General features: G+C 40.9%; 1 protein-coding gene across 4 annotated transcripts; it reads left to right on the forward strand.

The window, feature by feature from the left end:
- Nucleotides 1-10,162: 10,162 nt before the first annotated feature.
- Nucleotides 10,163-26,564, forward strand: atn1 (atrophin 1). 4 transcript variants are annotated; one of them, XM_049480440.1, is made up of 9 exons: nucleotides 10,163-10,297; nucleotides 10,905-11,006; nucleotides 11,462-11,581; nucleotides 11,668-14,342; nucleotides 20,078-20,294; nucleotides 21,318-22,794; nucleotides 23,424-23,567; nucleotides 25,096-25,276; nucleotides 25,826-26,564. In XM_049480440.1, the coding sequence occupies exons 1-9, from the start codon at nucleotides 10,271-10,273 to the stop codon at nucleotides 25,857-25,859; spliced, it is 4,977 nt and encodes a 1,658-aa protein (XP_049336397.1). In that variant the 5' UTR covers nucleotides 10,163-10,270; the 3' UTR covers nucleotides 25,860-26,564. The 4 variants fall into 4 exon arrangements, with proteins under 4 accessions (XP_049336397.1, XP_049336399.1, XP_049336398.1 ...); XM_049480442.1 differs by having other exon boundaries at nucleotides 21,321-22,794; XM_049480441.1 differs by having other exon boundaries at nucleotides 11,465-11,581.
- The last annotated feature ends 1,073 nt before the right edge of the window (nucleotides 26,565-27,637 follow it).

Below are 27,637 nucleotides of genomic sequence, written 5' to 3' on the forward strand. Positions count from 1 at the left end.
ATATGTTATACATAATGTGTTACAGTAGCTTTTGGCCAATGTGTGTGTTACACTCAGATCCATGTTAGGTGTGTGGTGTGTTACAGGTGTGTTACAGTCAGAGCTGTGTTGATATGTGTGTGTGGTGTGTTACAGGTTTGTGGTGTGTTACAGTCAGAGCAATATTTAGGTGTGTGGTGTGTTACAGTCAGAACTATATTTGGGGGTGTGGTATGTTACAGTCAGATCTATATTTGGGGCTGTGGTGTGTTACAGTCAGAGCTATATTTGGGACTGTGGTGTGTTAAAGTCAGAGCTATATTTAGGTGTGTGGTGTGTTACAGTCAGAGCTATATTTGGGGCTGTGGTGTGTTACAGTCAGAGCTATGATTGGGTGTGTGTTACAGTCAGAGCTATATTTGGGGCTGTGGTGTGTTACAGTCAGAGCTATATTTGGGACTGTGGTGTGTTAAAGTCAGAGTTATATTTGGTGGTGTGGTGTGTTACAGTCAGAGCTATATTTGGGGGTGTGGTGTGTTACAGTCAGAGCTATATTTGGGGGTGTGGTGTGTTACAGTCAGAGCTATATTTGGGGGTGTGGTGTGTTACAGTCAGAGCTATATTTGGGGGTGTGGTATGTTACAGTCAGAGCTATATTTGGGGGTGTGGTGTGTTACAGTCAGAGCTATATTTGGGGGTGTGGTGTGTTATATTCAGAGCTATATTTGGGGGGGTGGTGTGTTACAGTCAGAGCTATATTTGGGGGTGTGGTGTGTTACATTCAGAGCTATATTTGGGGCTATGGTGTGTTACAGTCAGAGCTATATTTGGGGCTGTGGTGTGTTACAGTCAGAGCTATATTTGGGGGTGTGTTGTGTTACAGTCAGAGCTATATTTGGTGGTGTGGTGTGTTACAGTCAGCTATATTTGGGGGAGTCACCACCAAAGCTACTTTTGTGTGTGTGTGTTATAGACAGAACTATGTTTACACAGTTTGTACATGTGTTATAGACAGAATGTTACAGTATTTTTGGTCAATGTGTGTAATATAGTCAGAGCCATGTTTGGGTGTGCAGCGTGTCACCATCGAAGTTTTGTGTGTGTGTGTGTGTTACAGTCAGAGCTATTTTGGGGTTGTGGTGTGAGCTATATTTACTGTGTATATACATGGGCTACAGACATGTTTGGGTTTGTGGTGTGTTACAGTCAGAACTATGTTTGTATGTGTGTGTGTGTGTTAAACTACACTACAGTTGAGCCACAGTTGTGGACAGAGGTTACATACAGTCATCATACACATGGGTGACAGGGCAGTATTGGGCTTTCCGTGATTTCTGGGGCAGAATAAATTACAACATACAACTTTAATAGAATATAAATTGCTGGTAAACAAACATGTAAACCCAAGTCAAATCAACCAATGTCTGGAGTAATTCTGATTCGATATTTGACAGCAGAACTGTCTGTCTTTTTCCACAGACCTGACTTTTAAGCACAGTCCACGTTTTTAAAACAGTTGAGTTTTGACATTTGACATTGTGAGGTCCATTAGATTGGGGCTATTATCCTGTTGGAACACCCAAAAACATGTCTAGTCATAATATTTCTTCCATATTTTGTTTCTCAATTATACAAACCAGTTTCCTCTCAGCTGAGAGTGAGAGATCAGGCCTTTTCCAAAACCTTTTCAAAGTGATTACCTCTTCCAAGAGTTGCAGTTGTTTAGTCATGACCCCAGGATTCATTCCTGACTCTGTGATCTATACTTTTAAAGAGCAGCTACCCTCTGTGGTCAGTCAGCATAATGAACAGGATGTTAGGAGGATATTAAGAGTAAGCATAAATGATTTAAAATCAAAGTATTGTTTTGACCTTGTGTATATAATTTGACCCTGTGTTGATCTCAGAAAAGAATGAAAAAATTCAACTTTAATGAATCATCAAATTCTACTTTTAAGTGTATTAAAGATGACACAACTGTATATTTGTGTGTTACAGTGGTATTTAATGTTTGTGAATGTGGTATAGTGTACAGGTGTGAAGTGGGGTGTGTGCTTTACAGTCTACGCTATGCCTGTTACATTCCGATCAATGTGTTAGAATCAGATCTTTAATTGTGTAACGCTCAGATATATAATTGTGTAGCAGTTAGATATATAATAGTGTAACAGTGTGATGTTACAGTGAGAAATGTACTTGTATAACAGTCAGAGATATAATAATGTAACAGTGAGAGATGTACTTGTGTCACAGTCAGAGATATAATTGTGTGACAGTGAGGTCGTTAATTGTGTAACAGTCAGATTTATGATTGTGTAATGGTCAGAGATATATAAGTGTAACAGTGAGAGATGTACTTGTGTCACAGTCAGAGATATAATATTGTGACAGTGAGGTCGTTAATTGTGTAACAGTCAGATCTATAATTGTGTAATGGTCAGATATATAATTGTGTAATGGTCAAAGATATAATTGTATAACAGTGACAGATGTACTTGTGTCACAGTCAGAGATATAATTGTGTGACAGTGAGGTCGTTAATTGTGTAACAGTCAGATATATAATTGTGTAATGGTCAAAGATATAATAGTGTAACAGTGAGAATCAGAGATGTACTTGTGTCACAAATAGTGATATACTTGTGTAACCATCAGATATAAAGTTGTGTAACAGTGAGAGATATACTTGTCACAGTCAGAGATATAATTGTGTAACATACAGAGACATAATTGTGTAAAAGTCATAGATATAAATGTGTAACCGATATAATTTTGTAACACTCACAACTGACTCACAGTAAGAGTATCTGCATGATACTGTCAGAGTGATATGTGTTAGAGTCAGAGCTATATGTTACATCCAGAGCTATGTGTTGCAGTCAGATGTATGTGTGTTTTAGTCAGAGCCCTATATTTTAGTCAATTCTGTATACAATACAATAAAAGGTATATGTTACAATTGAAGCTATATCTGTTATAGTTAAATGTATGTGTTACAGTTTGAGGTATGTGTAATAGCCAGTGGTATGTGTATTACAGTCAGATATGTTTACAGTCAGTCTTTTTATTTAAATTATTTTGTGCTAAAAGATACAAAATGTTTTTATTAACTTGCTATGGTCTTCCAAAGTTCTGTTAGTGAGAATGACTGTGACGGTAACAGTCAGATGTATATGTGCAACAGTCAGAACTATATGCATAACAGTCAGTGCTCTGTCTGTAACAATCAGAGCTGTGACTGTGTAAAGGAAAGGCTATATCAGTTACAGTCAGAGCTCTGTGTGTTACGGTCAGAGCTATTTATGTTGCTTAGAGCTGTGTGTTACAGTAAAAGCTATGTGTGTAAAAATATAAGCATATAAAACATTGTCCTCATTATACAGACCATACAAACACTGCATCAAAACAGTGAACTATACACATAACACTACTCAGACAGGTTATAACTATAAGTGTCAAGCTGATAAAGATTGTGCTATTCTTTCAACTGAAACAAAGAAGCTCTACATGAAAGCAGCTCTCTAATAAACACTAAAATACAGGAACTTGTCCAGAAGAATACATTTTAAAAGTGCCAGTTTGACGATTTCCAGTCAAATAATAACAAGGATAAAATGTAAAGTGTAGAATGTAGTGTACTAATTTGAGGGGTGGGCTTACTTATGCCATTGAAATGGTTCTTTAAGAACACTAAATAGTTTAGTTTCATTAAAACACATGATTATTACTGTCTAATTGACTTTAGGGCAGCGCACTGAATTTATTGTAATCCGTATTTGCTTTGTTTAAAGGTGCATTAGTGAAGATTCAGTGAGCACAACAACCTCTAGTGGTTAAGTAGGTGAACACACAACACTGTTGGAATAAGTCGCCTTTCCTTCCCAACCATGACCACAAATCATACCTCTGAAATCTAATCCCCCAAATATTCCAAACCTTTGTTTTGGTGCAGTGGTGGCATTTGGCTAGAGCATGCTTGTTGGTGGGATGTGATGGTGTTAGCATTTTATGATATCTGATGCTGACAACCATGACATTTAGCTTGTTTTTAGTGAAATAAAAACCTATTAACACTTAATTCAGCTTGTATATATTAGCTGCTGTGCAAAGAACTGAGTACATTTGCTGGGTGATATTTTCTGTAACAGTCTTCCATGAGTTTATCAGTCACTGCCTATGTTACATAGTTAGCATCATTGCCTGCAGCTGAGGAGAATAACATATATTTCCATCGCCTGTAATAATTATCTCCATTTTGGAAAAGCACTTCCGTTGTAGTTGTCTGCTGTTTTCCATATATATATATATTTTTTGGTTGTGACATTTTTTGGCAGCACAGCCTGTTTTTTTTGCCCACAGCAGTGCAGGACACTTACCAGCTTTGCCCATGTTGTTTAGTTGAGCAGACGGAGATGTCGTGGAGTAATAGGGTGGCTGAATAGTGTCTTATACAGACTGACAGGAGATCAGTGTAAACACAGTCAAGGATCCTGACAAGTCTGCTGTTTTTCAAGTAGTTTTCTCAGACCCCTACAGTAAAACACATATGCTGATAGAACTGCTCTAAATGTGTTTTTTTATGCTGTACATGTTTTACAGTTTGAAATAGGTAAGAAAATTAATAATACTCCATTTCATGTATTCCAAATATATCTAAAAAGGAAGGACTCTGATGCCATAAAAATATCTTCAAGTATGATGATATTATGTTTTGCCCATCTAATTCTATATACTGTGATTTGTTTGATATCTAAGGTTGAAACTAAATTAAAAATAAAACAGAAATTTGTCTTAAGCAAGAAGATCAAATACTAAATACCAACCATGGTTTTCAAACATTTGATTTATTATCAATTATTATCAATCATTTGTTTTGTTTTATCAATGTTGCAGTATTTAAGTAGCCTAAATGTATGTGTTTTTTAAGAAAACAATGACAAAACAACAATATACTTTTTTATTGGATGCCAAACATCTTTAGACATAACAACAGAGCACAAAATGACTAAATAAATGACTCATTGTTCAGTATAAATTATTTGATCTTTTCACTTATTCAGTGGAACATAGAAAGTTATGTTTTGACATTTTCAGACAAATAATTGCAGTTGCTGAATATTCAGTGAATGCATAAAAATCATGTTTTTGTCCAAGCTCATGTTCCTGTCTGTTTATTCGCTTGTGTGTATGTGTGACAGAGTAATATCTATGTTGTTGGTGTGGTTTTGTGAGTGTGTGTTTGTTAAAGTCAGTTCTGTTGGTGGTGTAAGTACAGCATGTTGGTGTGATACAGATAGCTATGTAGTGATGTACAGCTCTGGAAAAACTAAGAGACCACTTAAAAATGATGAGTTTCTTTGATTTTACCAAATTAAAAACTGGAATAAAATCAAGAGGAAGATAGATGATCACAAGCCATCAAATATTTGCACCAGGAGTGGCATAAATTTATCCAAAAGCAGAATGCAAGACTGGTGGAGGACAACATGTCAAGATGCATGAAAACTGTATTCGTAAATAAAACTTTACGAATATGGACTTGTTTTCTTTGCATTTTTGAGGTCTGAAAGCTCTGCATCTTTTTGTTATTTCAGCCATTTCTCATTTTCTACAAATAAATGCTCTAAATGACAATATTTCTATTTGGAATTTGGGAGAAATATTGTCCGTAGTTTATAGAAAAAATAACAATGTTCATTTCACTCAAACATGTAGCTATAAATAGCACAATCAGAGAACTGATTCAGAAACTGAAGTGGTCTTTTATTTTTTTCTAGGGCTGTATGTGTGTAATATAGACAGCTGCAAGTGTGTGTGTGCATGTGTGTTTGTTTGGAATGCGTGGACTCTAGCCAGGCTGCTGGACTGATGAATGGAGGTTCACCTGTAGACAGGTCTCTGGCAGCCTGTATTGTGTGTCATTGGGATATATTACCTTGTCTACACTGTAATTGGTCCACAAATACGCCTGATGTGATATTTATGGGAGGCTTGCAAAGTTGTGTCCGCATGTGTGTGTGTGTGTGTGTGTGTGTGCATATTCTGAGAAATATTACTGGACGTCCTTGAGTGCACAGTGGAACCACTGCTGTTCCAGTCTACCCGGCAGGTGTTAATTTAACTCCACCGCTTTTTTCTTGTGAAGATGAGTGCTTGGATCTGATTGTGCATAAACAGCAGCATGTGTGTGTGTGTGTGATGGTTTGGCACATGCTGCAGATTTGTTTGTATACACGCGCCATCCGTGCTGCTGTCTCCGTCATGAACACACTGGCCTGGGTGTAAAAATGCGTTTATTTCTGTAAAAGCCTTGCTAAATGTACTCGCACGCTTTTACAAGCCTGTCCGTGTTCTATATATAGTCTCATTCAGTATAAATGAAGTGTGTGAGCGTGGGGGTAGGTGAGTGTGTGGATGTGCTTGTGTGTGAGAGATGGGGTTGGGATTGCTGTGCTGGGCTGAAACTGAAGTAAATCTGTACGTAGGCCTATAGATATATGATTCTCTTGCAACTAAAGGTTCTACAAAGGACCCATCCTATAGAGAAGAACCACATTAGTTCCTTATAGGACCATTATTGTAAAAATATATGAGTGTGAAGAACCACTGAATGTTTTAGACCTTCACTTGACCTCACTCCTCTCTTTTACAGACGTGGTTCATTATAAGAGCAGAAGTGGCTCTTCTATGGCATCACTTAGAAGAAGAACCCTTTGTAGCATCGTTATTTTTAAGAGTGTGGGTTGAAGTGTGAATGAATGAAGCTTTAGGCCCCATCTGCTTTCTCCCTGCAAAGGTGTGCAGATCCTTAGATGACCTGGAGCCTTTCAGTCTGCTCTGACTGATCAGAGAGCAGGAGTGTGTTGAGGGTAGATAGAGCAGTGAGCTGCAGGTTGCTAATGCCGCTCTAGACTGAGATAAAGGTGAATGGCTGCTTGCTGTTTAAGACAGCTAGATGTTTTCACCTCATAAACACGGAATAGAGTACTGCCTACTACAAACACTGCGTCACTGAATCAGTGAGTGCGTTTACATGCATTTCAAAATCTGATTACTGCAGAACATCAGAGTAAATCAGTATTCAATCAATCTGAGTCGAACTTGGGTAATCAGATAATGGGACAACTCTGAGTTTACTTGAATTACGCAATAATCAGATTTTTGCTTTGCAACCATCCACTAAACTCACAGAATAAGAAGCCAAGACTCATGCCTTCAGTTTCAGTCTGATCTTAAGGTGCTATGTTTTAAATGCTGCATGCCTATTTACACTACTGTAATATGTCTGGATGCATGTGCAGACTGAGAAACCTGAGAATACTCCAATTAACAGTATACATGCACCGTGAAATACAAATACTCAGCAAAAATTCAGCTCTCTTCATCAGATTCCTTTACCAGAATTTTAGATTGTACTCCTATCTAGGAAATCCGAATATTTTGTTTACATGGTTACATAACTGCAGTATTCTGACTATGAACATGCATGTAAATGAACTCAATGTTTATTTGACATAATTTCACTGGAAAAACAACCTATGTGCTAGGGGTGTAAGAACATATCCATATACTTGAGTATCTTAATATTATACTTTGCATTAGTGTATTGATTCTTAAAAACTGATTTCTACTCAGATTTTATGTATGGGATAGTAGATAAAACTAGTGACACTGAAAAAAACTGAAAATGAAAGAAACTGAAAATGAACAAAAAGAACAATTGTCAGAAGCACATTAGCAAACAGTTTTTGCTATTTTTTGCTATAGCTTGCAAAGTACACCTTTAGTGTGAAATTAACACTGTGAGAGTTTTTTTAACACTTGTGTTATGTTAATTTAATATTATATGCATAAAGCATTTTAATATCCCAGCAGAAAAGCATACAAACAAGGCACAATACATTTATTTCAGCTGTGCTATTCTGTGTAATTAATTTAGCTACCTCAGCTGTGCAGTTGTAGTCATAAACGTACCTCAGTAGTGCTACCCAAGTCACAGTAAGTAAGTAAAATTCATACGAAAGCCAGCCTGTAAACAAGCAGATGTTGCAATTATTGGCCAAATATTTTTGGTTGCCAAATATTTGGTTCATCCCTCTATGATGATGTTGAAAAAGATCTAAAATACAGTTTTGTTTACAGTATCGCAATATATCTCAATATACTGATTTGTAACCCCTGTAGTGTGATTGGTGTTGTATCACCAGGTTCTTGCCAATTCACAGCCCTACTGGGTGCCTATCTGACACATTATTGCAGTTTGACACTTTGGGTTTGGTAGCAACCATTCTTTTATTCTCAAAGCAATCAAACCAAGTACTTTAAAACAAGTTGATCCTGCTTTTATTGGAGTAACTGTCTCTATTGTCTAGGAAAGGCTTTTTAATAGATTTTAAACCATTGCTGTGAGGATTGCTCCTCAGCTCATCATTAAAGTATTGGATGGAGCACCATCATTCCAGAGTGCCAGTAGATTCATGGTTATCTGCTCCAAAACATCCTATTCTATTGACATTAGGTCTCCCCACATCTGTGCCAGCGATGAGTAAGGCCGAAAGTAGCTAAATGTATTTGTTAGAAGGGGTGTCCATATACAATGGGATATATAGTATGTATCTCACCAGGTTTGATCAGCTGCAAAGCTGCTGCCTGAATCATCTGCACCAGTTGTTACCTGTGTTCTGCTATGTGTGAATCTGAGTGTGAGTTATAACCTACTGCACTGTGCTGTGAAACTTCTCACCTGCTTTTCTCAGAGTCTGAGAGATGCTTACATTTTTTAGAATATTGAAATATATGAAATGTTTAAATATATTTTTTGCCTTTAGTTTTTTATGGACAGGTTCAGAACTACAGCTTGAGCCAGGTTAACTCTTATTCATGCTCTGTTTCAGTGGGCTGCAGTGAATTTATACCCTAAAGCAAAAGACACTCCAAAACTAACAAACTGAACAAAAAAAACAGAACATTTGGCTGAAGGGTAAATACTGAATACCAAACATGCTTTTTCTTAGTTTTTTTCCTATTTGTTTCACCAATACACAACAAAATACAATCCATTTACCTTAGCAGTGCTATTCTATTTATTAATTTACCTCAGCAGTACTATTCTATTCATGAATTTACTTCAGCAGTGCTATTCCACTCAGAAATATGCAATATTACACGTGTATTTCTGCAATGCAACTTAAGTTAAAGTCAAAGAAATAAATGGAACATCAAGCTGCTGGTGCTCAGAGGAAGCAAAATTGCTCCTTCCGGGTGGGTAAATGGCTCTTTCTCCCCACATCACTCCTAGGGTGATGTCCACAGCACAGGGCATCTGTGAGCTGATGTATTGGAACCGAGACGCTGCGCTTTCCTTCAAGCTCGCTGTGATGCTGCTCGGCAATGCTGCATCAGCAGCAGCTGGAAAAGAAGCGGTGGCTGAGTTCACATGTATCGGAGGAAGGATATGTTAGTCTTCACCCTCCTGGTGTGTTGGGGCATTACTAGTGATAGGGGGAGTCCTAATGAGTGGGTTGGGTTATTGGCTACGTGAATTGGGGAGAAAATGGGAAAATTTTGAAATAAAACTATATGTATAAAAAAAGAAACAAATGGAGGCAGACCTTTGGTAAACAAACACATTCTAAGGCTAAGTTAGCTAGTTAGCTCAGTTTATATTACTAGGCAGTAAACCAAGCATGATAAATGATGCTGAACATTTTATTTAGTTTAATTTATGCGAGTAGAGCACTAGAAAAACCTTAAACCTAAAGTTTGTCAGCTTTCTGTCAGTATTCTCCCTCCCTTCTCAGCAGCACTCTGACAAAAACAATGACAAAAAGACTGAAAACCATGCACGGGAAAAATAAATGTTGTGGAGAACTGTTGATGTTTATTTCTTAAATATTGTACAACATAAGTCAGGAAGTGACCAAACGGTCATAATTTCATATTTTTTACCTTAACTTGATGTTTTAATACACTGTATTCATATGGTAAAACATGATGTTCTCTGAACAAAAAATCCTTTTCTACTTTTCTTTAGATTCCTGCTTTTAACATAGACAGAAATGAATGTAGTTTTGCATGACCTTGTTTCATTAACAATGTCTTTGACCAGGTCAGCTTTGTGTTTTCAGCTTTATGTTGTTTTGACTTTGTCATTACATTGTCCCTTGTATTCTTTTTCCAGCATCTGAAGTTGAAGCACTGTGACTGCCTGTGTCTTAACCTACATCCGAGGCTTCTCTTGACCAGACGTTCTCTCGCTTTCTGGGAGGAATGGATCCTGTGGAGAGACAGCGATGAAAACCAGAACCCACAAAGACCCGGTGAGGATGCTGCTTCATGTTAAGAACATATTGACTATGATTAATACTGTAACACTACAGTTGTGATACTATATATAGATGTTTGTTCATAATTATATCCCCAGTCGTATGTGTTTTATTGTAATATACACACTGTAAATACTATAATTACACTATACACTATAATTTAACACATAAGTGCAAACAACACAAAAAACAATTTAATTTTAACTTATTGCATATACAAAACATTCCTGAGAGCAGGACCTCCTCAAAAAAGATTGTGGACTAAAACTGTATTTGCTATCTATTTGCAGAATGCTTAAGAGACCCAATATAACAGACCATGATTTTTATCCACTAGTTTAATGACAAAAGGAAATAGTCTACATTGACAAACTGGGGCTTGGTGATTAGCCCATTATCTCTAGGTTTATGGGGAAAAATAATCCCCCCCGTGCAATGAAGAGAACAAGTAGTGCTTTAGAGACAAGGTGGAATCTTTACCAAAAAGACAGAATAAAAAGGGAGTTAACCTATCTACAACACTAGTGTAGGTTAGGCCCTACATACACTGTTACACTGTTTTCACTCTCTTTTTTTCCCTTTACCCTGGGTATGGCTGCAGATGCCCGTGCGTAGTGGGCGTAGGAGGGGGGGCAGCGAGGAGAGGAGGGGCAGACGTCCTCACCCCAGCCCCTCTCGAGCAGAACGAACTGAAAGACAAACAGTGAGACTTCCTTTTTTCTTGCTTTTTACGCTCCTTATCCTAACTCTCCTTTTTTGTGTGTTTCAGTTGCTTGATTATCACAGTCTGTCCTCCTTTGTGCTTTCATTTCTCATTATTTCTTGCCTTGTCCTTATCCTCTCTCTCTAATTTTCTCCCTTCCTGAATCCCTTCCCCCTTTTTTGCTCATCTACGTGCTTTCCCTCTCTCTGCATATTTTTCTCTCTTGATAGCTTCATTCTTTCAGCATGTCTTTTTATTGTGTGGAGGTGTTTGTGCCAAATTCACGATGTCAGATCTGTACATTCTTTCATCTCTTAACTGAATCGCATGCACGCAGTATTTGTGGCTTTGTATGACTATGTTTGCTCGTTTGTGTGTAACTGTGTATTGCTGTTGTCTTTGATTCTAAATATAAGTCTGCTTGACAGTCTTGATTAAAATGGTTTTGGGTTTAGCAGAGAGCCGCAGGAGAGGAGCTGGCTGTGGGATGCTTCAGCAGGCGCTCTCAGGGACATGATTCGTCTGAAAGCGAGGGAGAGGACCTTGTACCTCCGCCAAAGAGGCAGAAAGTTCAGGTATCATCCAGTAGAATTATGTCTTTGTAACAGATTTTTTTTTCTAGTTGTGGTTTCACCTCAATATTTGTAATTTCTGTTGCCAGGACTCGTTGCCTAATGCCCCAACTTCAACCCATTCAACTGACACCACAACTGCAGCCCCAAACCCAACCACGTGCAACAGCCAATCACGGGAGAGTGACAACGAAGATGGCCAGTCACAAGGCAGCCGCAGCTCAGTCGGTGGGAGTCTAGCTAATAGTAGCAGTAGCATTAGCAGTGGGCGGGACATTGATCAAGACAATCGGTCATCTTCCCCAAGTCTCTCTGCCTCCCCGCTGGCCAGTCTGGATTCTGAGTCGGACTCCCCGGACTCACCAAAGCAAGGCAGTAAGACTAAGGACGGGGGAGCGTCTAAATCCGGAGGGGAAGAAAGGAGGGGAGCAGGGAGGGCAGAGGAGAGTGGCAATGGGGAACGCAAAGATGGCGAGAGTGGGACTGAGGTAGATTTATCCTCCCTGAAATCACCAGCTTCCCTCTGTCCTCCCCAACGCGGAGACTCTGCAGGCGTCGGCGTAAGCGACAGTGGCAGCAGGAAGCCGTACTTCTCACTCGACTCCAAACTGCCACTGAAAATGGAGTTTTCCGGGCCCATAGGCAGTGATTCTCTGCACGGCTGTGGCCGCATTAACCCCAAAACTGTCTCACAGTGTGGAGGCAAGGCAGGAGTGGGAGGGACAGAATATCCCCATGGAAACCCTAGTGTTGGCCATGCACCCCCACTCCCCCCTCCACCTGCTCTAAAGCCTCTGGAGGCAGGGCAGAGCATTCCAGTTGACATTAAAACAGAAAAAGCAGAGAAGTGTGACAAGACCGCCCCACCCTCTCTGCTCCCACAGACTGGCTCCTTACCGCAGCAAACCCCGCCTCCTCCACACACACATCACTACAGTCCCACTACCTGGTCAGGTGGACATGTCTCCAATTGCCCTGGCAGTTGGGGATACAACCGTTACCCAGGTGTTCATCATGCACCTCCTGTGCAACAGCAGCAGCTGCCATCTGTGTACAACCCTCCTTCATCCAATCGTCACCAGTCTCACCCACCTTACCTGCCTCATCCACATCCCCATCCACACAGGGAGTACCTTCCCAGGTATGGTGGGCCGACAGAGAGGGAAAGGTCTGTGAGGGAATTTGGTATTAAGGACGGAGCTTCAAGCACAAACAGCTGTGTCAATACCTGCAGCACCGGTACAAGTGGTTCCAACATGGGTCGGGACTTTGGAAATCAAACACCAAGCCAGAACCGGGACTACGGAAACATTGGATCTCTGCCACCAAGCCGGGATGGACCTCCAGGAGGTCGGGATTATGGTCCAGGTTTTAGAGAGCGGGATGTTGGAAGAGACTTTCCTTTGCCAAACCAACAGCACCTAGCACAGAGCCGAGAGTTTGGACCTGGAGGGCCAGGAGTGGGAGGGTGTCATCCCAGAGATAAAGAAGGCAGATGGGGAGAGTTTGCGGGGCAGATGAGAGAAACAGGGGGAAACAGTAATCCCAGTAACAACAGCCAAGGGAATGTTAGCACCCCAAGCACTGGTTTGCCTTCTGCGCAGCTGCTGAATCGCGAACCACCAAATTCCCCCCAGAACAGCTCAGCCCATCCTCCTTTGTCCACTTCGAACTCAGTCACCCCAAACAAAGACTATCAGTCTTCAGCAGAGGTCAGTGTGCAGCAGCCCGGGCAGGGGCAGTCCCCTCAAGCTCCCTCCTCCGGAACAGACGCTCCCCCCACAGGACACTTCTTAAGGGATTACCCTCCTCCAGGGGCACCCCCTTCATCTATCCCTCATCCTGGTGCATCCAGGGAGTACCCCAGCCCTACTGGACTTGCTCCAAATCTTGGTCGAGACTATGCAGGCGGACCCCCGGTTTCCCACCCATCACACTCACACTACGGACTCCAGTCGGCCAGTTTGGCCATGCAGTCCAGAGAGCGTGAGAGGGAAAGAGAGAGAGAGAGCGGTGCTCCGGCTGCCCTCTATCCCAATCGCAGTCATCCACCATCCCTTTCTCCATCTTCGTCTTCCTCTTCACATGGACATCCAACTGCCACCCCTTACCCCCCTCCCCCTCTTCCCCCTCATCCTCCTACATCCCATGGACAGGCCCCGCCTCCTCCCACACTTACAGGCAGTCATTCACGCCCAGGTCCGTACCCCTCATCCAATCAGAGCCCGCCGAAACCCATCTCTCCGCTTCCTAGCCCCTCAACCAATCAGATTGGAGTATTCCCTCCATTTCCACCAACTTCTGCTCCTGCATCGAACGTACCACTTCCTGCATCAGGTGCAGCCACTTCCTGTCTCACTGGCTGCAGACCTGCCCCCTATCATGGCACTTTAAATAGTCACGCCCCTTTTACTAGCTCTTACCATAGCAGTGCTAACAATAGCAACGCTTTGGCGACAAGCAATACGAACAACGTCATTCCCAACAGCAGCAGTAGCACTAACAGCCACGTGCAGTTGCACTCTCCTCAGCACTCCAAAATTCAGCCACATCTGTGCAGCTCTTCCCAACCAACTGCAGCACCACCCACATCCGCAGGAACAGACGGACACTCTGATTCATCCTCCTGTCCTTTGCCGCCCGTCATAAAGGAGGAGCCAGTAGAGGAAAGGGAGGAGACCGAGAGTCCGCCCCCTGTTCTCAGAAGCCCCTCCCCAGAGCCAAAACCTGTTGACATTCCAATTCACGCCAGCCAATCAGCTCGGTAAGACAGAATTTGTATGTGATGCTAAAGTTTCCACAACTACTAATTCAAGGACTAATTTGACAGCAGAAGTAAGCGATGGAAAAAAGTATTTTCTAAAAAACAAAACCAGTGTGAATGCATAGCAAAAACAGTCATATCTTAATCATAATTTATAAGAAGTTTAGTAAAAAATATATTTTTTATGGATTAAATTGTGACACTTCTGTAATACTCAGAATCACAAACAGGATCAGAACTGTAATATAGTTAGCTCTAAAATAAATACGCTAACTAAAGCCCAAACTACTCTAAACACATAAAGGCACTAACACTACTGCATTCAGACTACAGTAGATGTGGGATGCATTTCTGTACTTGCTATTATACAGTTACTTCTTGACATGTGCTTTCATGTCCTCCATGGATTTTCAGTCCACTCTGCTGAGCGGTCAGTGAAATCTAATCTCTGCAGTGCAGCAGTAAGCTACTGACAATCAATTCAGCCTATAATTAATTATCAGAAAAACACAGGGGACCAGCACAGTGATGTCCTTCCTGATACTGCAATAAGGAGCAAAGAACCTGGGTCTGATTCCCTAAAGAAAAGACGAAAAACCCAAGGAAAGGGAGAGAGAGAAATACATGAACTGTGCCGCATTCAGACTAGGGGTGCATGATATGAAACGCAATAAATTAAGAATAAAATTGAAATTACAATATGATCCTTGAAGGTTTTTTTAGTGCTTGGCTTGGCTGCACTAATTTTTCCCAGATTAAGAAGTAGTTTGGTGACCTCTACCTCACTCTTCCTCCAGCCTTGTTTTGTCACATGAGCACAGTCTGCAATGTGAAGAGCTCTCTCTGTCGTTTGAGTTGTTCAACCCATTATTGCAGTTCTTTGAGTGTGTTCATTGCGAAAACCCATATGACAGGGGTCGGCAATAGGCATGAAACCTCTGGCCCGTGAGGTTGTTTGAACTATAATGAATGATAATAAAAAATTAAATAATAAAATGCTTCTCTGGCAAGCTTTTGTTTACAGTTCTCCTCTCCCTGTAGTGCTCGACATGACTTTAGATTCCGCCCGTTCTCATTTTTCTGCCTATTCTTGGGCTTCCTATCCCTTCATAAGGAGATTCCCAGCCGTGTCCCAATTCACTAGCCAGGGCAGCGGTAGTGTATTGTACGGCTACCCTGACAATCATATGACTACTGTAAGTAATGCTGATAACAGACAGCAAAAATACATTAATATAAAAAAAAACAGCTCTTATACACTTTAGTAATCTAGCTGCTGGCTGTTTCATAAGTGAAAATGTTTGTTGTCCGAAGCGATCTTTGACGGCTGAAAAGGATCAGGTTGTTGAATCTGAACTGGACTGTGATGGTAGACGACGTCCTTCTGTTTGGTGCCACTGTATCAGGTTCCATGCCAAACAGCAGAGCAAGCACGAATGCATTAATGATTTGGAGCAAGGGACAAAATGAACATCTTTCACTGAATTATGTATCTGGAGGAAGGTGCCCTCCAGAACCATTGGCTTTCTAGGTAAAGATACACTACATGTCCAAATGTTTGTGGACACCCCTTCTAATGAATGTGTTCAGCTCCTTTACATAGTGCCCACTGATGGAACAGTATTGCCAGTAGAATAGGACTCTCAGTAGCAGATAATCATAAAAGTGTTGGCTTCATGCCCAATACCAGGCCTGGGCTATAGGGGTATAAAACCACCCAGTATTGATTTGTGGAGCAGTGGAATTGTGCTCTCTTAAATGATGGTGGTGCTCTATCCAATACTTTTGGGATGAGTTCATCCATCATCCTGACCTCACTAATGCTGTTGCTGAACTAATGCTAAATGCATTCAAATCCTCAGTACAGTGATCCAAAATCTCATAGAAAGCTTTCAATGGACAGAGGAGACCGTTACTCCAACACGATCAATTAGAACTTTTTTCTTATTATCTTTGAGTTCTGAAAAAAATCAAGGTGTCCAAATACTACATTTGTCTTAATAATACAATATACCATACAGATATACCATATTAAATAATTACTGCAGTGCAGTATAGTGTTTTACCAGGGGCAGGGATTTGCGTAAGCTATGTAAGTGCTATGTTTACATGGCTACAGTACCATCAGGTTTATGTTAATGTGTTCCAGCTAAATAAGGCTCAAATCACACATGTCTAGAAGATAAAGCTTCAAACTTGCACACACAGATGAGTGTGTTTAGAGGTACACCTTGCAGACTCCTATGTCCAGGTATAGTGGTTTTGCCTTTGATTTGAACAAAGCACATTGCAACTAGACAGCTGTAAAACTTACTATGGTGGCCCTGTGTTTTTTTAATAGGGGTTGCAGGGCTAGTCATTTTTACTAGACAAATAGTTTTGCAAAAAGTTGTTTTTTGCATGTTTGTCGCTCTTAAATGTATTGGATCATGAAACAAATTTAAATATTAGTCATAGACAACAAAATGCAGTTTGTAAATGAAGGTTTTTATTATTAAGGGAGGGAAAAATCTTAATCTACCTGTGTTAAAAAGGCACAAAACTGCAGTCAAGTGTGTCACAATAAGTTTTTCACAGCGCTATGGAGGAATTTTGCCCCACTCATCTTTACAGAATTGTTGTATTTCCAGCACATTGAAGGGTTTTCCAGCATGAACCGCCTGTTTAAGCTTGGGCCTTAGCATCTCAATAGAATTCATGTCAGGACTTTGAATAGGCCACTCCAAAGTCTTCACGTTTTCCTTCAGCAATTCAGAGGTGAACTTGCTGGTGGGTTTTGGATCATTGTCCTGCTGCAGAACCCAAGTTCGTTTCAGCTTGAGGTCACAAGATAGCCGAACATTCTCCGTCAGGAATTTTTGGTAGACACTTCTTATGCTAGTCTCTTCCTTATGGTGGAATCTAGGGCTGGCCCGAATAGCGTTTTTTGAGCTCCGGATATTCGGCACTGATTCGAAGCGAATATTCGAATATTCGTTTTTAAAAAAAGAGGTAAAAAAAAAAAAAAAAAAGCAAATCACGGCCCCTTTAATCCACTGAAAAATGTTCAATTTGCTCTGACCGACGAGACATATTCACCCCGGATTTTTGGTGTTTTTATCCCGGATTTTTGTGTTTTCATCCCATATTTTTTCTGTGTTTTTAGCCCAGATTTCTTTGTGTTTTCATCCCGGAATTTCTGCTGCCCCACACCGCGGCTTATCGGCTGCGTAAGCAGGCTAGGAGGCTGCTGCTGCACGGTTTCTCCGCTGCGCAAGCCAGCCCAGTAAATTGCTGTTTGTGTTTTCACACTTAGGCTATTTGCTTAAAAAAAAAAAAAAAAAAAAAAAAACGTTTGTTCAGGAAGTATTTTATATTCTTAAACATTGTTAATTATATTAGAGGACAGTCATTGTAAACTGTAAACTGTTGGTCTATTTCGGTTAAAGGATTGTGCAGGGCATATTACTGATTTTGTATTTTTGCACTTGGGCTATGAGCTCAATATTAAATATTTCGTTTGTTTAGAAATTATTTTATATTTTTAAACCATGTTAAATTATATTAGAGTAGAGGAAAGTCATTGTTAATGACGTTATTGTACTTGGTCTATTTCGGTTTAAGGATTGTTGCAGGGCATAGTCTTATTACTGATTTAGTATTTTTGCACTTGGGCTATAAGCTCAATATTAAATATTTCGTTTACTTAGAAATTATTTTATATTTTTAAACCATTTTAAATTATATTAGATAAGAGGAAATTCGTTCAGACATCATTTTTGTAGGCCAGGCTTTTGTAACCGATTTAGCCCCTACTGTTGCCACATTACCCCTTACGTTTTATTATATAAATCAGTTTCGAAGAGCCTGCATTTTTTTTATCATGTATAATAGAGGTCTGCGCGAGACTGATTTTTAAACCCACTCTTCCACGCTCCCGCGTTTCTGTCTCGTTACCGCTCCGCAAAAAAATTGCTTCTTTTAATCCCGCGCCCGCCCGCCACATACACATTTCTGCCGCTCCCGCCCCACGTTCCTAATATAAATTAAATAAACTACATTTAATGCTTCAAATTTACTTATATATTTATTAAAACAGCAGCGCTGAATACTGCGGTCCCGTTCCAGTCCAAACACCATCGGTGTGTGCGTGTGTGTCGGTCCATCCTGCGCGTTGAGAGTTTTCTTTAGGTTTTTTTTTTTTTACAATTATTACAGTTTTCTTAACTATTTATTAATTTGCTCCCGCATTGTCTGGATTAAACTCCCGCTCCAGCCAATAACAGTTCAGTTCTGTCCCGCGCGCAAGATATTCTGACGGGACCCGCGAGAACAGAAGTGGTTAGAGTGAGGTGGAACTCTGGAAAGGAGAAAAAAAACGAATATCCGAATACCAAAATTAAAAACCGAATACCTACTCAACGAACGAATATCCGAATACCCGAATATTCGGGTCCAGCCCTAGTGGAATCATAGGCAATCGAGGAAAGTGAGGCCTGCAGTTCTCTGGATGTTGTTGTGGGGTCTTTTGTGACCTTTTGGATGAGTCATTGCTGCACTCGTTGGATAATTTTGGTCGACCATCCACTTCTGGGAAGGTTCACCACTGTTCCATGTTTTTGCCATTTGTGGATAATGGCTTTCATGGTGGGGCTAGAGAAACTGAACTCAGGTGTGATAAATCACAGTTAAGTTATTTTTTGATGTAGTTTTTTCTCCCTAAATAACAAAAACCTTCATTTAAAAACTTCATTTTGTGTTTATGTGTGTCTTTGACTAATATTGCAATTATTTTGATGATCTGAAACATTTAGGAGTGACAAACAGGCAAAAAAATAAGAATCATGAAGTGAGCACACACTTTCAGATCACTGTAGCAGATCCTAAATAAAGAAAAATCTTTCAACAAAAGCATCAAATTGTATTTTAAATATCAGCTAAACACTCTACACTTCCATGTTCAGTGTGTACTATGTTAGACCTTTAAAGATAAAATATCAATATTAATTAATACAATTGCAAAGTAATACTGCACATTATCTCTCACAGTATTAAATAAAAGTGATTAAAATGTTGTAATATTCCATTAAACTGTTTTTCTTGTGCAGTCAACAAATATATTTTATTCGCTTTTAGCATCCTCAAAGCTCCATAGAGCAAGATGTTTATAGATCGGGCAGTGTGCAAAGTGATCGTGGGAATTTGTAGCTTGGCTCAAAAAAAAGATAACTGCTCCTGTGCTTCCTCCTTTTGACTACTCGATTAGTCAATACAACCTCTAGTTGTTAATGATTCTTCTGCTGGTAGATTCAAATATACCTCTATTAGTTTAGGACCTCTAGAAGATTTAACTAGAATTTAATCCAAAATGCCTTCATCTTTGATTAAAGCCTGTGTTGCTATTTAATTGAAAAGCATGAAAATGTTTTCATTTCATTTTTTAAAACCAAACTTTAACAAAAATGAAATATTTGGGCGAAGGCTGAGTACCCAACACCAAACAAGTTTTTTTCACAAGCTTATAAAACTACTTAAACAGCTTAAATATATTTTTAAATGTGGATTTAAATTTTTTTTGAACAACCACTGTTCAGGTTAGGCCAATACACAACATTCACTATTGTTATATCAATGGTCCCTATGATTCTGAAGAGCACTGACAATCATGCTTTACATGATATGTGATGTGTTAACTGACATATGTGTAATATGTGATATGTTTTAAATGACATAAAGAACCTGTATTTTCATTGCAGGTTCCACAGGGTACTTGACCGAGGCACGGGGAACTCGTGTGCCCGCACAGACGTTCTCTTTGTTCCTTTGGATGGTTCTAAGCTTTGGAAGAAGAGGAACGAGGCCATTGAGCGGGCCCGCAGAGAAGTGGAGCAGAGAGCACGAGATCTGAGGGAGAAAGAGAGGGAACGAGAGAGGGAGAGAGAGAGAGAGAGGGACCTGGAGAGACACTTGCAGGTGGATAACAGAATGTGGCAATGAATATGAGCTGTGAAGTGTTTTTCTTACTTTTTTTTTTTTACATTTATTTGATTGCAAACATGAGCGTAAGATATTTCATGCTTTATTAGGCCAGCGCCTTTCACTTTTTCTAAAAAAGTCAGGACAGTGGCCATTTAGGGCTATTAATGAGGTAAAAAAAAACACTAAACATCAAAGTGATTTCAAACAAGCGATGAAAAGATGACTTTAATCATGATTTGGTACAAAAGCAGGACCCACGAAAGTCTTTGAGCAGCAGATATGTACAGAGAATCTCTAGTTTGGGTTTACTGTCCCAACTTTTTTGGAGTGTGTTGCAGGCCTGAAATGCAGTAAAGAATATATATTAACAAAATAAAATTAAACTAAATTAACTGCCCAAACAAAAAGAAATATGTTAGGTTTATACTGTCTGTAATCAAATAAAGGTCAAATGAAATATAAAAAACACTAGTATTTGTCATGCAGACTGCATTTTTTTATATAATATATAAAAGTATAAGTATAATAAACGTTTACAAAAAAACACTGTTAACCATAAAATGCAATCGCAATAAATCCTGGAACAATATATTATGCATTAAAATACAGTTATTGTGACAGACCTAGTGAAAAAAGGGCATAGTGAGGAAGACAGCCAGAAGCTGTTAAATCTACTACAAGTCCCACAATGCTGTGCAGGATTTTCTGCATTACAATCATGAGTCTTCATTGACGATTCATCTATATCCTGCAGTTTACTGGGTAATCTCGATTTAACACATACTGTTATAGCCCTGCTTGTAATACTCACAAGCCTACAGAACGCCTATGACTAAATGACTTTCTGTGCTGTGCTGGACCATACCTCTAGGACTGAAGTCAATTTAGACTGAGTGTACTTGTTATTGTAAGCTTCATTATAAATTAAGGTCTTCTCTCTTTCTCTCCTTTTTTCTCTTTCTCTCACTCATTCTCCCTCACTGTTCTCGTTTTTTCTCTTTTCTTTCTCCTTCTCAGCAGAAGGAGAGTAACTGCAGCTCTAATGCAGGTCTGGCTGCTGCGGGTGCACGTCAGGGCTCCTCTCTCTTTTTCTCCCCTCCTTCCTCCATCCTCCTGGACCCTTCCTCATCCTCCTCTCCCTGCGTGAACCCGTCACACCCCGCGGTCCACGCACAGCAACATGCTGCCCACCATGCAGCCCATGTCCACTCCCTGCACCCCTCCCTCTCTCACTCTATCCCCCACTCCCTCCTCCTGCCCTCTATGGCTGGGGGATCAGCGGTAATGGCGGGCCCCCAGGGGCACCTGGGGATCGGGCTCGGAGGGCCCTATCTGGGTCCCGATACACCGGCGCTAAGGACGCTAAGTGAATATGCCCGTCCCCATGCCATGTCTCCACTTGGCGCCGCCAGCCGAGCGCAGGCCCACCACCATCACCTACACCCCCACCCACACGCCCATGTACACCCATCACTCTTTTTACCCCAATTCCAAAACCCAGCACTCGCCCACCCACACCACCTCCCAGCAGACGCAGCCACGGCGGCCGCGATCCTGGGGTTTCTTTACGGCGGAGGACTGGAGGGAGCCCCCCCTCACCCCGGAGTGGGACCTGGGCCTGGGGGCATGGCAGGACCAGGACTAGGTGGGGTTGGCTTTCCCCATGCAGTGGCGGCGCACAGAGAGCGGGTGAAGTCCGGGTTTGAGTTTAAAAGTGAGGAGCGCGTGTACGACCCGGCACTGCCACTTGCACACACGCACTCGCACACACACTCTCACTCTCTGCTGCTGGCAGGCGGGGCTGGAGGTGGAGCCCCAGCCAGTGAGGTTGCACTTTACGGAACGCCTCCGCCTCCGGCCCCGCCCCCACAAGCCATCGCCACCGCACCCAGAAATCCAAACCCAATCCCCCAGCCTCTTTCAGCCCCCCCAACTTCGTCTTTACTGCCTCCCTCCCTTCCTGCCCATGCCCCCCCTCCCGTGGCACCTTCCGCTCCGGCCCCGCCCGCACCGCCTCCTCCTCCAGCCCCGCCTCCACCTCCTCCACCCTCAGCCTCCTCTCACCATCACCCTTCCCCTCACTCTTCACACTCCACCCCCCACCCCGCCCCACAGGCCCCGCCCCCTGAAGGATACTCCACCCCAAGCCGTACCCCACCCAGCACGGAGCGAGCGAGGAGCGTGGAGAGGGAGCGAGAGAGGGAGAGAGACAGAGTGCTGACCAGTGGAGAGAGGGAGCGCGAGAGGGAAAGGGAAAGAGAGAGGGAGAGAGTTGTGCCAGCAGGAGGCACAGGAGGAGGTGGGGGAACAGCAGGAGGAGGTGAAAGGGGAGGAGGATCTGGAGGAGGAGGAGGTGAAAGGGGAGGAGGATCTGGAGGAGGAGGAGAAAGAGAGAGAGAGTCATTGGGAAGACTGCAGATGCTGAATGTGACTCCGCATCATCACCAGCACTCGCATATACACTCTCACCTGCATCTGCACCAGCAGGATACAGGTACTCATCACACAAACGCACACACACACACACACACACACACACACAGACTAACACACACACAGACAGGAGATGTAAATTGGTCAAATACAACACAGAGAATCTTTTTATATAGTTTATTTAGGCCTTTCACCATAAATACAGGGTATAGTAAGGGAATTGTCTCGTGCCGCTTGTGCCTACTCTCCAGTTACTGAGTATAAGCCACATGAGGCCCAATTCTGCACGTCAGCGCAGTCAAAAGCCTCAGCCAAGATTGGGCTGAATCTTCATGCTATCTGGAAATACTTTTATTTACCAAAAATTGCCTTGCTGTTTAGAGTGGTGTAATTAGATGTTTATATTGTTATATTATCATTTGATCTCTGACAACAATTTTGTTTTCACAATTAGTTCTGGTACAATATGCTGTCCAGTATATTAGTTAAAGTGTATTATGTATTGTATGCAGTCTATAGCTGTATTCAGATTAGAAGGTCCCTAAATGTTATGCCAATATAGCCATCTAACACACATTCATTTACACTCTCATCTGTTTTAATAATTTATTAATGAAAATGCCACTAAACTGAAGCATGACTGCTATTGAATTTGTGCTTTTTGTTTGTTATTACATTATTGGGGGACAGCGGCAGGGGGCGTGCACCCCCTGATGGATCCTCTGACGACGGGAGCCCCTCTGACACGGCTGCCGTACCCAGGGGCCACACTGGGGCCTCCCATAATCACACACCCCCTCACCGACAGCGAGGTGCTCCGACAGCAGCTCTTCGGTAAAGCCCACTCATCCTTTCATACTCACTTCAACTCACCTCTCAACATGACTCTCACCACTGCTTGAATGACTTAAGTGTAGACTACAAAAGGCTTTCAATAAATACCCACTGGTAGTGAAATTTAGTCCTAGAGAAGGTTTAACCCTTATCACCTGTTATACAGAGGCTTATTGTGATTTTATATGTTTTATGCAAGTGAAGAATTTCTGCACGCCAATGGTTTTTAACCTGTGAAAGCGGTGCTACTGGCAGGAGACCAATGACCGTTTTGCTAATGTAACATGTGACAGGTATTACCTGTCTTAACGATTTACAAAAATAAACCATACTTAGGTGGAGATCATTGATTTGTCTGGTATAGTGCAGTCACATGACTGACAAAGCTAACTGGTGAATTAGTAAGCTAGTTTGCTCGCTTACATCAGTCTAAGTTTGAGTCTTAAGTTTTTTTATCTTACTTTATACGACTTTAATAAACCCAGCATAGATTAATAGTTAAGAGAGGCAATTTAAGCATGTCTAGTGTCTATTAATTATTGTGGCTACATTGCTCTGTGGTATTTATTAAGACTTGAAATGGCATAAGTTACATTTTTGTGTGGGCTGCAGATCATTTAATGGTTGGTTAAGTGGGCCGTGTGTCGCAAGAGTTTGGAAACCCCTGCTATCAAAATTATAAACTTATTTTTCTAAATCATTGCAGCATTTATGTATGTAAGTTCAAGGATACATATTTTATTATGCATACTCACAGAATGCAACCTTTACATGTATTTTACCTAAATTTTAGCAAAATTGAGAGACCACTTCAATTTCTGAATCAGTTTCTCTGATTTTGCTATTTATAGGTACATGTTTGAGTAAAATGAACATTGTTGTTTTATTCTATAAACTAAGGACAACACTTCTCCCAAATTCCAAGAAAATGAGAAATGTCTAAAATAACAAAAAAATAGCTTTCAGACCTCAAATTATGCAAAGAAAACAAGTTCATATTCATAAAGTTTTAAGAGTTCAAAAATCAATATTTGGTGGAATAACCCTGGCATGTTCTCCTCCATTAGTCTTACACACTGCTTTTAGATAACTTTATGTTTTTAGATAACTTTATTTCTCTTGTTTAAATTCCAGAGGTTTTAAATTTGGTAAAATCAAAGAAACTTATCCTTTTTAAGTGGTCTCTTATTTTTGCAGAGTTGTATATGTACAGTACATTACATTTACAGTTGACCGATATCTACAAGGTCAAACCACAAACCAAATATTAAACGCCAAGCAATTAGAGAATTTGCAGATTTCAGGAGAATTTGACCGGATGGCTAAAATCTAAACCCAGATACTATTTACCTGAAGTGGCCAGCTGTGAACAGCGTATTTATGTTTTTCATTACATAATTAAAGCAACTGAACTTTTTCTAAACTGAAGATTATCAAAGCAACAATTCTGTCTCTGTATTTATAAGAGCTAGAGCCAAGAACATTATTCCTTTTTCTCATTGTTTCTCTTTCCCTTTAACCCCTGTAGGTGGTCCGTTCCGTGAGCTGCCCCAGCCCTCGTCTCTGGGGGGCTCCATGTCTGCGGCTCACCAGCTGCAGGCCATGCAGCAGGCCCAGAACGCCGAGCTGCAGATCCAGAGACTGGCGCTGGAGCAGCAGTGGATCCACCACCATCACCATCACTCGCTCACACAGGATGAGTTTTACAGGTGAGTGATTACACACACAAGCACACAGGCGCACACACGCTGCCTGTTCCTCAACAAGCGACATCACACAAGCGACAACAAACAAGCGACATCTTGTGAATCTGCAAGATGAATGAATGACCACATTGCCAAGCCGGGTATTGAGTTTGTAGAAACTTACCCTGACAGAAATAATGCTGTTTTTGCTGTTTATTGTTATTTTGTTATTTGCTTTAAATTCAGATAATGAATTTTCACTTTGTTTTGGCTTTTAAAAGGACTATATTGGCAAGATATATAAAGATATCTATATATTATTTTTCATTTGTTCCATTTTTTATTTGCTTACCTAATTTGAAAATGGCAGCAGTTATTTATCAAGAATAGAATAGGCTTAAAATAATGCAAAATTACTACTGTATATTTGTATAATTGTATAAAAAATCAAAATGGTTTTGTTTCTCCTGTTTTTGCTGCTCTTTTGTCCAGAGTCCAGAATAATAAACTCACCTGCATGAGCCCCTTTGTCCTTTGATTCTCCACTGACCTCTGTGACCTCTCCCATTACAGCCACTTGAAGAAAGAGAGCGACAAAACGCTGTGAGAGAGCGATGAACAGAAAACAAAACACAAAGTGAAGAAGGGAAAAAGTGCAAATAAAACAAGTGGAAGATGGAATTAAGGAAAAACAAATGGCTGCTGAAGCAGATGTTGAACTGTCAGCACACAAATCACACTAACAAACTGGAAATGAACAATAAAAAAGACAAAACAATCCTCTTACAACCCAGGAGAGTGATGTTTGTTCAGAATATCCTGAAGAGGACCTGACTGCTTACCTTGTCAGTTGGCCTGATGCATTGTGGACCCAGCGGCAGGGTTTGGGCTATGGTGAAGTATATGTACAGTACATTACACCAGAAAGAATGTCTAAAGAAGAAGTTCTCTTTTATGTCTTTGCATGTAGCTAGATACGAAAAAGCCCAGTGGGCTAAAATCTGACTTTTTTTCTAGTGAACTCCTTTGGCACTCTAAGAGAGTGGGTTTGGTATTGAGTATGCATGTAATCAACACTCAGCTGTCATATTCCTTTCTTTGTAGTATTGTTATTATTAATATAAATGTTGTCTGTTTGTTAATAATTATGTAATTATATAAACATATTATTTTGTGTTATTTTTTTACATTTTCATGGTATTGTTTATTTTTAGTTTTTTTTTATTTTGAATTTTACTCGTGAAAAAAATGCAAGATTCAACCTGAAGGAAGAAGAAAAAAAATCTGGAAATAAAATATCATTTTTCCTAAAGCTTCCTTGGTCAACGCATTTTTCACGTCCAGCACAAGACTGGCCCTACTGGTCATACTGGTTGAATAGCTTAGTCAGTTTATCCATTTTGGTAGAGCTGCTAAACCAGCAAATGCTAACACACATATACCATATACTGTTCAATACGCCTGACGTATCTTAGTTGATTTATTTAATTAATTACTGTATCAGTTCTCAGGGTCTTTGAAATACAAACCCAAACCTCTCAGACGTCAATTTTAAAACATGTAATTAAAGTAGTCATCTCTGTGCACAAACAGCTCCAAGTACTGTTTCCCTCAGGAGGCCTTTGTCTCTCTCTTTTTCTCTCTCTCAGTCTCTCTCTCTCTCTCTCTCTTACACTCAGCACACTGCATAAGCATGGCTAATAGGAGACACATGGGAGAGCATGAGACAGAATTGCAGCGCTCCACCGAACATCAACCACAGAGGGGGGAGAACAGCACAACCGAATAAAACAGCAAGAAAGAGAGGGAGGAGGGGGAGAAATACAAGAAGTCAGAGAGAGAGAGAGAGAAAAAGAGAGAGAGAGGGTTAGGGTGTGACAGAGAGATTTATAGTTGTGAAGACTCTCGCCCATCAGGCCCAGCCCAACATCAGTTTTTAAGGCATCCCAAAAACTCTTTCCAGCACACATTACACCTAATACACAGTCATACAGTTCACTGTGTTCTCCCCTTAACTCGCTTTAGCATGCCTTATCAACATGATCAAGCTCCTGGTCAACTCAGGTCATCCTGACTCTAAATCCCTCTTTGACATCTCTGAATCATCTCCTGGTGACCATATGCCCTCTGAGTCACTCTGGGTTGTATATGCATGCTGAATATGAAACTGCTCTTCAACCCCACTTGTCTGCAGTAGCTAGTAAAAGAAAATCCTCAGAAATATTAGTTGATCAGAGAGATGTTAGGGTGTCTACGTCAACCAGTGAGTTCATGGTTTCGCCCACCTCGGCTCGGGACCGCCCACAGGCGGCACTGAACCCGGGCTACAGCATTAGGAACTATAGCTAAGGAGGAGCTAACAGCTCTGTTTACAGCTTCTGTTTA

This window comes from Astyanax mexicanus, chromosome 6 (assembly GCF_023375975.1).
Source record: "Astyanax mexicanus isolate ESR-SI-001 chromosome 6, AstMex3_surface, whole genome shotgun sequence".
Taxonomy (NCBI): Eukaryota; Metazoa; Chordata; class Actinopteri; order Characiformes; family Acestrorhamphidae; genus Astyanax; species Astyanax mexicanus.